Here is an 11,761-nt window from a genome sequence, read left to right as displayed (position 1 = left end):
TGGTACAGTGCGGGGGAGTACTGTGTGTGTGTATATACAGTGTGTGTGTGTGTGTGTATATACTGTGAGTGTGTGTGTCGGGGTACAGTGCAGGGGAGTACTGTGGGGGAGGGGGGGTTAGAGGGGTAACTTGTGGCTGACGTGGATCTTCTCTCCCCCGCAGTGTCACTGAAATGGCGGCTGCACTTTGAGTTTGTCACGGCTCGGGAGCCGGTAGAAACGCCCACAGTCCCGGAGAACCAATCCGAGATCATCACATGGACAGGGGCAGAGCACATCGATGTGGATACCTTTAGCTGGGATATGCCCATCAAAGTGCTGCCCACCAATCCCTTGCTGGCCTCCTACGTATCTCCATCCTCCTCCTCCCATTCCATCCGCATCTGAGACTTGGAGGAGTCTCTGACTGCAGGCCAAGAGGAGGAGCAAATTCTTACCACGCCCTACTGCAGGCCAAGAGGAGGAGCAAATTCTTACCACGCCCTACTGCAGGCCAAGAGGAGGAGCAAATTCTTACCATGCCCTACTGGGAGTAATGACTTTTATCTGATTGGTTGCGGTGGAAGTGGTGGACTCGCCCCTGTCTGTCAGGCTGCGGTGGGAGGGGCGGACTCCCCTCTGTCCATCAGCCTGCGGTGGGAGGGGCGGACTCCCTGCTGTCCATCAGCCTGCAGTGGGAGGGGCGGACTCCCTGCTGTCCATCAGGCTGCGGTGGGAGGGGTGGACTCCCCTCTGTCCATCAGGCTGCGGTGGGAGGGGCGGACTCCCTGCTGTCCATCAGGCTGCGGTGGGAGGGGCGGACTCCCTGCTGTCCATCAGCCTGCAGTGGGAGGGGCGGACTCCCTGCTGTCCATCAGGCTGCGGTGGGAGGGGTGGACTCCCCTCTGTCCATCAGGCTGCAGTGGGAGGGGCGGACTCCCTGCTGTCCATCAGGCTGCGGTGGGAGGGGCGGACTCCCTGCTGTCCATCAGGCTGCAGTGGGAGGGGCGGACTCCCTGCTGTCCATCAGGCTGTGGTAGGAGTGGCAGACACCACTGTCCGTCAGGCTGCAGTGGGAGGGGTGGACACATACCTATCTCTTTCTTTCTCACTAGTCTCTTCCCTAGTGCTCAGCAACTCATTTGGTAAAACTGCACAAAGTAGAGTTTGTGTGCACCGTGAAGACCGATAAGTCTGGATCTGAGAGTACAGACACACAGCAGTGGAGTACAGGCGGGTATTAGGCAAACAGGGATGGAGTACAGGTGGGTATTAGGCACACAGGGGTGGACTACAGGTGGGTATTAGGCACACAGGAGTGGAGTACAGGCGGGTATTAGGCACACAGCAGTGGAGTACAGGCGGGTATTAGGCACACAGGAGTGGAGTACAGGCTGGTATTAGGCACACGGGTGTGGAGTACAGGCTGGTATTAGGCACACAGGAGTGGAGTACAGGCGGGTATTAGGCACACAGCGGTGGAGTACAGGCGGGTATTAGGCACACAGCAGTGGAGTACAGGCGGGTATTAGGCACACAGGAGTGGAGTACAGGCGGTATTAGGCACACAGGAGTGGAGTACAGGCGGGTATTAGGCACACAGCGGTGGAGTACAGGCGGGTATTAGGCACACAGCGGTGGAGTACAGGTGGGTATTAGGCACACAGGAGTGGAGTACAGGCGGGTATTAGATTAGGCACACAGGAGTGGAGTACAGGCTGGTATTAGGCACACAGCGGTGGAGTACAGGCGGGTATTAGGCACACGGGAGTGGAGTACAGGCGGGTATTAGATTAGGCACACAGGAGTGGAGTACAGGCGGGTATTAGGCACACAGCGGTGGAGTACAGGCGGGTATTAGGCACACAGCGGTGGAGTACAGGCGGGTATTAGGCACACAGCGGTGGAGTACAGGCGGGTATTAGGCACACAGGAGTGGAGTACAGGCGGGTATTAGATTAGGCACACAGGAGTGGAGTACAGGCGGGTATTAGGCACACAGCGGTGGAGTACAGGTGGGTATTAGGCACACAGGAGTGGAGTACAGGCGGGTATTAGATTAGGCACACAGGAGTGGAGTACAGGCGGGTATTAGATTAGGCACACAGGAGTGGAGTACAGGCGGGTATTAGGCACACAGCGGTGGAGTACAGGTGGGTATTAGGCACACAGGAGTGGAGTACAGGCGGGTATTAGATTAGGCACACAGGAGTGGAGTACAGGCGGGTATTAGATTAGGCACACAGGAGTGGAGTACAGGCGGGTATTAGGCACACATGGAGTACAGGCGGGTATTAGGCACACATCAAAGGTCAGCGCAGGTTTAGAAAGTCATTGTATGTAGGGAATGTTCACCACAATATATCAAATGCTCAGAGGTAGGTATCAGCCAAACATCAAAACAAGAAAAAGCTTACCAGCTCCCAACAACCACCATTATAAGGTTGTAAAATGGCTCAGGTCACAGATAACGGCCAGGGAACATCAGACGTCGTGAAGATCCAGTAGATATCCGTATGGAGGTAAAGTTTCAGGATATTCGGCACACATGGAGTATAGGTGGGTATTAGGCACACAGGAGTGGAGTACAGGCGGGTATTAGGCACACAGTAGTGGAGTACAGGCGGGTATTAGGCACACAGGAGTGGAGTACAGGCGGGTATTAGGCACACAGTAGTGGAGTACAGGCGGGTGTGGAGTAGAGGTGGTAATGGGCACACAGGAATAAAGTACAGGCCGTAATAGGCACACAGGAGTGGAGTACAGGCCGTAATAGGCGCACAGGGGTGGAGTACAGGCTGTAATAGGCACACAGCAGTGGAGTACAGGCGGATATTAGGCACACATGGAGTACAGGCGGGTATTAGGCACACAGGAGTGGAGTACAGGCGGGTATTAGGCACACAGGAGTGGAGTACAGGCGGGTATTAGGCACACAGGAGTGGAGTACAGGCGGGTATTAGGCACACAGGAGTGGAGTACAGGCGGGTATTAGGCACACAGGAGTGGAGTACAGGCGGGTATTAGGCACACAGGAGTGGAGTACAGGCGGGTATTAGGCACACAGGAGTGGAGTACAGGCGGGTATTAGGCACACAGGAGTGGAGTACAGGCGGGTATTAGGCACACAGGAGTGGAGTACAGGCGGGTATTAGGCACACAGGAGTGGAGTACAGGCGGGTATTAGGCACACAGGAGTGGAGTACAGGCGGGTATTAGGCACACAGGAGTGGAGTACAGGCGGGTATTAGGCACACAGGAGTGGAGTACAGGCGGGTATTAGGCACACAGGAGTGGAGTACAGGCAGGTATTAGGCACACAGGAGTGGAGTACAGGCGGGTATTAGGCACACAGGAGTGGAGTACAGGCGGGTATTAGGCACACAGGAGTGGAGTACAGGCGGGTATTAGGCACACAGGAGTGGAGTACAGGCAGGTATTAGGCACACAGGAGTGGAGTACAGGCGGGTATTAGGCACACAGGAGTGGAGTACAGGCGGGTATTAGGCACACAGGAGTGGAGTACAGGCGGGTATTAGGCACACAGGAGTGGAGTACAGGCGGTTATTAGGCACACAGGAGAGGGGTACAGGCGGGTATTAGGCACACAGGTGGAGTACAGGCCATAATAGGCACACAGGAGTGGAGTACAGGCCATAATAGGCACACAGTAGTGGAGTACAGGTGGTAATAGCCACACGAGTGGAGTACAGGCAGTAATGGGCACACAGGAATGGAGTACAGGCCGTATTGGACACACAGCAGTTGAGTACAGGCGGGTATTAGGTACACAGGAGTGGAGTACAGGCGGGTATTAGGCACACAGGTGGAGTACAGCGGGTATTAGGCACACAGGTGGAGTACAGGCCGTATTGGGCACACAGGAGTGGAGTACAGGCCGTATTGGGCACACAGGAGTGGAGTACAGGCGGGTAATAGGCACACAGGAGTGGAGTACAGGCCGTAATAGGCACACAGGAGTGGAGTACAGGCCGTAATAGGCACACAGGAGTGGAGTACAGGCCGTAATAGGCACACAGGAGTGGAGTACAGGCCGTAATAGGCACACAGGAGTGGAGTACAGGCCGTAATAGGCACACAGGAGTGGAGTACAGGCCGTAATAGGCACACAGGAGTGGAGTACAGGCCGTAATAGGCACACAGGAGTGGAGTACAGGCCGTAATAGGCACACAGGAGTGGAGTACAGGCCGTAATAGGCACACAGGAGTGGAGTACAGGCCGTAATAGGCACACAGGAGTGGAGTACAGGCCGTAATAGGCACACAGGAGTGGAGTACAGGCCGTAATAGGCACACAGGAGTGGAGTACAGGCCGTAATAGGCACACAGGAGTGGAGTACAGGCCGTAATAGGCACACAGGAGTGGAGTACAGGCCGTAATAGGCACACAGGAGTGGAGTACAGGCCGTAATAGGCACACAGGAGTGGAGTACAGGCGGGTATTAGGCACACAGGTGGAGTACAGGCCGTATTGGGCACACAGGAGTGGAGTACAGGCGGGTAATAGGCACACAGGAGTGGAGTACAGGCCGTAATAGGCACACAGGAGTGGAGTACAGGCCGTAATAGGCACACAGGAGTGGAGTACAGGCGGGTATTAGGCACACAGGAGTGGAGTACAGGCCGTAATAGGCACACAGGAGTGGAGTACAGGCCGTAATAGGCACACAGGAGTGGAGTACAGGCTGTAATAGGCACACAGGAGTGGAGTACAGGCGTTTATTTGGCATTCAGTGGTCATACACACTATTACAACATAAGTACTTGACAGTAGCTGTTACTTAGAAAGAAGTTAGCACATATCTGGCTGTCTTGTTGTTCTGTACATTGTCAAAGGGAGGCAGCTAGCCGATATGTAGGTGGCATATACATGGCAGAATGACTCCATCCTGCATGTGGCGGGGAGGAGGCAGCATGCAGACAGCCAGGGTGGGGCATAGATATAATTCAATAAACAAGTGATAGGACAGTAGATTCTTCAGCTGGCCTCAAAGTGGTTTGCTTAGTGTTGTAAATTCACAAGGTATAGTCTTTCTGGGGTGTGGTCCACAGTCTGATTTGGATAATAGGGTCCCATTGCTGAGGTTCTCCATAGGGTGCTGTCTGTCTGGTGCGGCCGGCTGGATAGAGGCTCCTTCATATAGGTTTTGTAGTCCTGTTGCTGAGATTTTCCATTAATTTCTTTCTGTTTGGCGTGGTCGGTGGGATAGAAGCCCAGAAGTTCTGTGATGTGGTGTGTCTGATACAAGAGATGGCGTAGGTTCTCCCATGTGGTCTATCTGTTGAGATGGGTGGTGTAGACACTCTGTGAGGGGTAGGTTCTCCTATGTGGTCTCTGGTGAGGCAGGTGGTGTAGGCTCTCTGTGATGTGGTGTGTCTGGTACAAGTGATGGGGTAGGCTCTCCCATGTGGTCTATCTATTGAGGCAGGAGGTGTAGACACTCTGTGATGGGGTAGGCTCTCCCATGTGGTCTATCTGGTGAGATGGGTGGTGTAGACACTCTGTGATGGGGTAGGCTCTCCCATGAGGTCTATCTGGTGAGGCGGGAGGTGTAGGCTCTCTGTGATGTGGTGTGTCGGGTACAAGTGATGGGGTAGGCTCTCCCATGTGGTCTATCTGTTGAGATGGGTGGTGTAGACACTCGGTGATGTGGGTTCTGGAGTCCCCGTTGATCCCCACTCATAGTCTGCACTGTGCACACATGGCAGATCTGGATTGGCCTTCTGAACCACAGAAATGTGACAGGTCTGGGGGTCATAGCGGGCTTCACACCACGATGGGAAGTCGATTGGGTGCTGAGTTCTGGAGAGAGGCACACAGTAGTATGTTAGATTACAGGATCACCTCCACCCTGTCCAGAATGGAGAACATCGATAATGGGATGCAAAGTATTGGATGAAATATATGGATGAAGTCTGTCTTATTTTTTCATGACCAAATAAAGGAATTTTTTAATGTAGTTTTTGATGCCTATGAATGTTCCCGCAAGATGGAAAATATCAGCCTCCATGATAGACGTGTACCCGGGACATCATTGTCTATCTGTCCATAGCTTGTATAATTCCCTATAGTCCTCATAGATCTCCCTCCAGTCATCTTCATCCTATCTCCCTACACCAGCATGTGGCCCACCCTAACATATCTCTTCCCCCCCCCTTCATATGTCCCACCTTATCATGCCCCCCCCCCCCCCATCATGCGTCCCACCCTATGCCCCCCCCCCTTCATCATGTGTCCCACCTTATCATGCCCCCCCATCATGTGTCCCACCTTATCATGCCCCCCCATCATGTGTCCCACCTTATCATGCCCCCCCATCATGTGTCCCACCTTATCATGCCCCCCATCATGTGTCCCACCTTATCATGCCCCCCCCCCCATCATGCGTCCCACCTTATCATGCCCCCCCCATCATGCGTCCCACCTTATGCCCCCCCTTCATCATGTGTCCCACCTTATCATGCCCCCCCCATCATGTGTCCCACCTTATATCTTCACACACATCATGTGCTGCATGTGTGTATGTATATATATATATATATATATATATATATATATATATATATACAGATCCCCGTAGTGTATATATAAGCTTAGGCTACTACTAGTTCCCCTCTCAGGCAGCAAATTCCCCCCTACAGCCCCCCCCCCCCCCCCCCAGGTGACCACCAGATGGCCAGGTGGTCTCTCACAGAGGAGAGGACAGACAGTCACGCAGCAGGGCAGGGTGGCTGGCACATACGCTTCTGGCTCCATCCATCCTATCACGGGCCGGGAGCTGGGCGGAGTCTCACACTGACTCCAAGAGGCAAAGAGCGCAGCACAAAGTAACAATATGCGCGCCCCCCCCCCCCCCCCCCCCTGGAAGCCGGCGCCCCCTGAACGATCGCTCCGGTCGCACAGGCCAAAGGCCGGCCATGTACATATATATGTGTGTATATGTGTATATATGTGTATATATATATATATATATATATATGTATATGTATGTATATATATATATATATATATATATATATATATATATATATATATATACAGTGGTGTGAAAAACTATTTGCCCCCTTCCTGATTTCTTATTCTTTTGCATGTTTGTCACACTTAAATGTTTCTGCTCATCAAAAACCGTTAACTATTAGTCAAAGATAACATGATTGAACACAAAATGCAGTTTTAAATGATGGTTTTTATTATTTAGTGAGAAAAAAACCTCAAAACCTACATGGCCCTGTGTGAAAAAGAAATTGCCCCCTGAACCTAATAACTGGTTGGGCCACCCTTAGCAGCAATAATTGCAATCAAGCGTTTGCGATAACTTGCAACGAGTCTTTTACAGCGCTCTGGAGGAATTTTGGCCCACTCATCTTTGCAGAATTGTTGTAATTCAGCTTTATTTGAGGGTTTTCTAGCATGAACCGCCTTTTTAAGGTCATGCCACAACATCTCAATAGGATTCAGGTCAGGACTTTGACTAGGCCACTCCAAAGTCTTCATTTTGTGTTTCTTCAGCCTTTCAGAGGTGGATTTGCTGGTGTGTTTTGGGTCATTGTCCTGCTTCAGCACCCAAGATCGCTTCAGCTTGAGTTGACGAACAGATGGCCGGACATTCTCCTTCAGGATTTTTTAGTAGACAGTAGAATTCATGGTTCCATCTATCACAGCAAGCCTTCCAGGTCCTGAAGCAGCAAAACAACCCCAGACCATCACACTACCACCACCATATTTTACTGTTGGTATGATGTTCTTCTGCTGAAATGCTGTGTTACTTCTACGCCAGATGTAACGGGACACGCACCTTCCAAAAAGTTTAACTTTTGTCTCGTCGGTCCACAAGGTATTTTCCCCAAAGTCTTGTCAATCATTGAGATGTTTTTTTAGCAAAATTGAGATGAGCCTTAATGTTCTTTTTGCTTAAAAGTGGTTTGCGCCTTGCATATCTTCCATGCAGGTTGTTTTTGCCCAGTCTCTTTCTTATGGTGGAGTCGTGAACACTGACCTTAATTGAGGCAAGTGAGGCCTGCAGTTCTTTAGATGTTGTTCTGGGGTCTTTTGTGGCCTCTCGGATGAGTTTTCTCTGCGCTCTTGAGGTAATATTGGTCGGCCGGCCACTCCTGGGAAGGTTCATCACTGTTCCATGTGTTTGCCATTTGTGGATAATGGCTCTCACTGTGGTTTGCTGGAGTCCCAAATCTTTAGAAATGGCTTTATAACCTTTACCATACTGATAGATCTCAATTACAGTACTTTTGTTCTCATTTGCTCCTGAATTTCTTTGGATCTTGGCATGATGTCTAGCTTTTGAGGTGCTTTTGGTCTACTTCTCTGTGTCAGATAGCTCCTATTTAAGTGATTTCTAGATTGAAACAGGTGTGGCAGTAATCAGGCCTGGGGGTGACTACAGAAATTAAACTCAGGTGTAATAAACCACCTTTAAGTTATTTTTTAACAAAGTGGGGGCAATCACTATTTCACACAGGGCCATGTAGATTTGGAGGTTTTTTTTTTCTCACTAAATAATAAAAACCATCATTTAAAACTGCATTTTGTGTTCAATTAGGTTATCTTTAACTAATAGTTAACGGTTTTTGATGAGCAAATTACTTTTGTTCTCATTTGTTCCTGAATTTCTTTGGATCTTGGCATGATGTCTAGCTTTTGAGGTGCTTTTTGGTCTACTTCTCTGTGTCAGATATCTCCTATTTAAGTGATTTCTTGATTGAAACAGGTGTGGCAGTAATCAGGCCAGTCACCCCGACTACAGAAATTGAACTCAGGTGTGATAAACCACAGTTAAGTTATTTTTTTAACAAGGGGGGGGGGGGGGGCAATCACTTTTTCACACAGGGCCATGTAGATTTGGAGTTTTTTTACTCACTAAATAATAAAAAACATCATTTAAAACTGCATTTTGTGTTCAATTATGTTATCTTTGACTAATAGTTAACGGTTTTTGATGAGCAGAAACATTTAAGTGTGACAAACATGCACAAGAATAAGAAATCAGGAAGGGGGCAAATAGTTTTTCACACCACTGTATATGTGTGTATATATATATATATATATATATATATATATATATATATATATATATATATATATATATATATATATACACACACACTGTATACACACACACACACTGTACACACACACACACACTGTACACACACACACACACTGTACACACACACACACTGTACACACACACACACACACACACACTATACATACACACACACTCACTTCCTCTCTTTCTCTGCTTGCAGACTGTTATTTTGTTGATAGTAATTTTGCCTGTGCTAAGTCCCATACATCCTCCATGTTAGCCGGTGAGTTTGTCACATGAGGGCTGACATGTGGTGTTCCTGAAATGAAGGTGGGAGATGACAGCAGCTGAATGATACATCAGAGCTCAGTACTTACATGTCACAGCATCCGACTCCCACAGGGTGCAGACAGGTGCAGAGGTGACATTCCGGACCAACCCACGACTCCCCCAATCCATAGCTCTTCCCTGCATAACGGCAAGGCACTGCAACAAGAGAGAAGGCTGCGGTGACTGCATGTATAGCTGGCCATATATTCCCCTCACTACATTATCCAATCCAGCTGGTGTGTGGTTGTGCTGTCTGTATACAATATCATGTGACATTAATAATACACCAGATCAGCACGCCTGGGACAGATTATCTATTAGGAGGTAAGAGAGAAGGTCTCATGGAGGATGTCACAGCCAGGGATCAGCATGCCTGGGTCAGATTGTCTATTAGGAGGTAAGAGAGATGTTCTCATGGAGGATGTCACAGCCAGGACTGGGGGACACCAGAGATCAGCATGCCTGGGTCAGATTGTCTATTAGGAGAACACTGCAGATGTGACACTGTGACACAATGTAAAGCAGTCAGTGTACAGCTTGTATAACAGTGTAAATATTGTATGATATCTTCTCATGGGACAACACTGCAGATGTGACGCTGTGATACAATGTAAAGCAGTCAGTGTAAAGCTTGTATAACAGTGTAATATTGTATGATATCTTCTCATGGGACAGCACTGCAGATGTGACGCTGTGATACAATGTAAAGCAGTCAGTGTACAGCTTGTATAACAGTGTAATATTGTATGATATCTTCTCATGGGACAACACTGCAGATGTGACGCTGTGATACAATGTAAAGCAGTCAGTGTAAAGCTTGTATAACAGTGTAATATTGTATGATATCTTCTCATGGGACAGCACTGCAGATGTGACGCTGTGATACAATGTAAAGCAGTCAGTGTACAGCTTGTATAACAGTGTAATATTGTATGATATCTTCTCATGGGACAGCACTGCAGATGTGACACTGTGACACAATGTAAAGCAGTCAGTGTACAGCTTGTATAACAGTGTAAATATTGTATGAGATCTTCTCATGGGACAACACTGCAGATGTGACGCTGTGACACAATGTAAAGCAGTCAGTGTACAGCTTGTATAACAGTGTAATATTGTATGATATCTTCTCATGGGACAGCACTGCAGATGTGACGCTGTGATACAATGTAAAGCAGTCAGTGTACAGCTTGTATAACAGTGTAAATAGTGTATGATATCTTCTCATGGAACAGCACTGCAGATGTGACACTGTGATACAATGTAAAGCAGTCAGTGTACAGCTTGTATAACAGTGTACATATTGTATGATATCTTCTCATGGGACAACACTGCAGATGTGACGCTGTGACACAATGTAAAGCAGTCCGTGTACAGCTTGTATAACAGTGTACATATTGTATGATATCTTCTCATGGGACAACACTGCAGATGTGACACTGTGATACAATGTAAAGCAGTCAGTGTACAGCTTGTATAACAGTGTAATATTGTATGAGATCTTCTCATGGGACAACACTGCAGATGTGACGCTGTGATACAATGTAAAGCAGTCAGTGTAAAGCTTGTATAACAGTGTAATATTGTATGATATCTTCTCATGGGACAGCACTGCAGATGTGACGCTGTGATACAATGTAAAGCAGTCAGTGTACAGATTGTATAACAGTGTAATATTGTATGATATCTTCTCATGGGACAGCACTGCAGATGTGACGCTGTGATACAATGTAAAGCAGTCAGTGTACAGCTTGTATAACAGTGTAATATTGTATGATCTCTTCTCATGGGACAACACTGCAGATGTTACACTGTAATACAATGTAAAGCAGTCAGTGTACAGCTTGTATAACAGTGTAATATTGTATGAGATCTTCTCATGGGACAACACTGCAGATGTGACGCTGTGATACAATGTAAAGCAGTCAGTGTACAGCTTTTATAACAGTGTAAATATTGTATGATATCTTCTCATGGGACAGCACTGCAGATGTGACGCTGTGACGCAATGTAAAGCAGTCAGTGTACAGCTTGTATAACTGTGTAATATTGTATGATGTCTTCTCATGGGACAACACTGCAGATGTGACACTGTGATACTGGGAAAGCAGTCAGTGTACAGCATGTATAACAGTGTAAATATTGTATGATATCTTCTCATGGGACAGCACTGCAGATGTGACACTGTGACACAATGTAAAGCAGTCAGTGTACAGCTTGTATAACTGTGTAAATATTGTATGATATCTTCCCATGGGACAACACTGCAGATGTGACGCTGTGATACAATGTAAAGCAGTCAGTGTACAGCTTGTATAACAGTGTGATATTGTATGAGATCTTCTCATGGGACAACACTGCAGATGTGACGCTGTGACACAATG

The 11,761-nt window shown here is 48.1% G+C and overlaps 1 protein-coding gene across 2 annotated transcripts in view; it reads left to right on the top strand.

Moving 5' to 3' along the window:
- Positions 1-2,898, top strand: part of RGP1 (RGP1 homolog, RAB6A GEF complex partner 1) — a 114,772-nt gene extending 111,874 nt beyond the window's left edge. For both annotated transcript variants that reach the window (XM_068253403.1, XM_068253414.1), the window contains exon 9: positions 164-2,898. In XM_068253403.1, coding sequence (XP_068109504.1) covers positions 164-387 — 224 coding nt within the window. In that variant the 3' untranslated portion in view covers positions 388-2,898. The remainder of the gene's footprint in view (positions 1-163) is intronic.
- Positions 2,899-11,761: the final 8,863 nt, after the last annotated feature.

This window comes from Hyperolius riggenbachi, chromosome 1 (assembly GCF_040937935.1).
Source record: "Hyperolius riggenbachi isolate aHypRig1 chromosome 1, aHypRig1.pri, whole genome shotgun sequence".
NCBI lineage: Eukaryota > Metazoa > Chordata > Amphibia > Anura > Hyperoliidae > Hyperolius > Hyperolius riggenbachi.
This window is presented reverse-complemented; position numbering and strand designations above follow the sequence as displayed.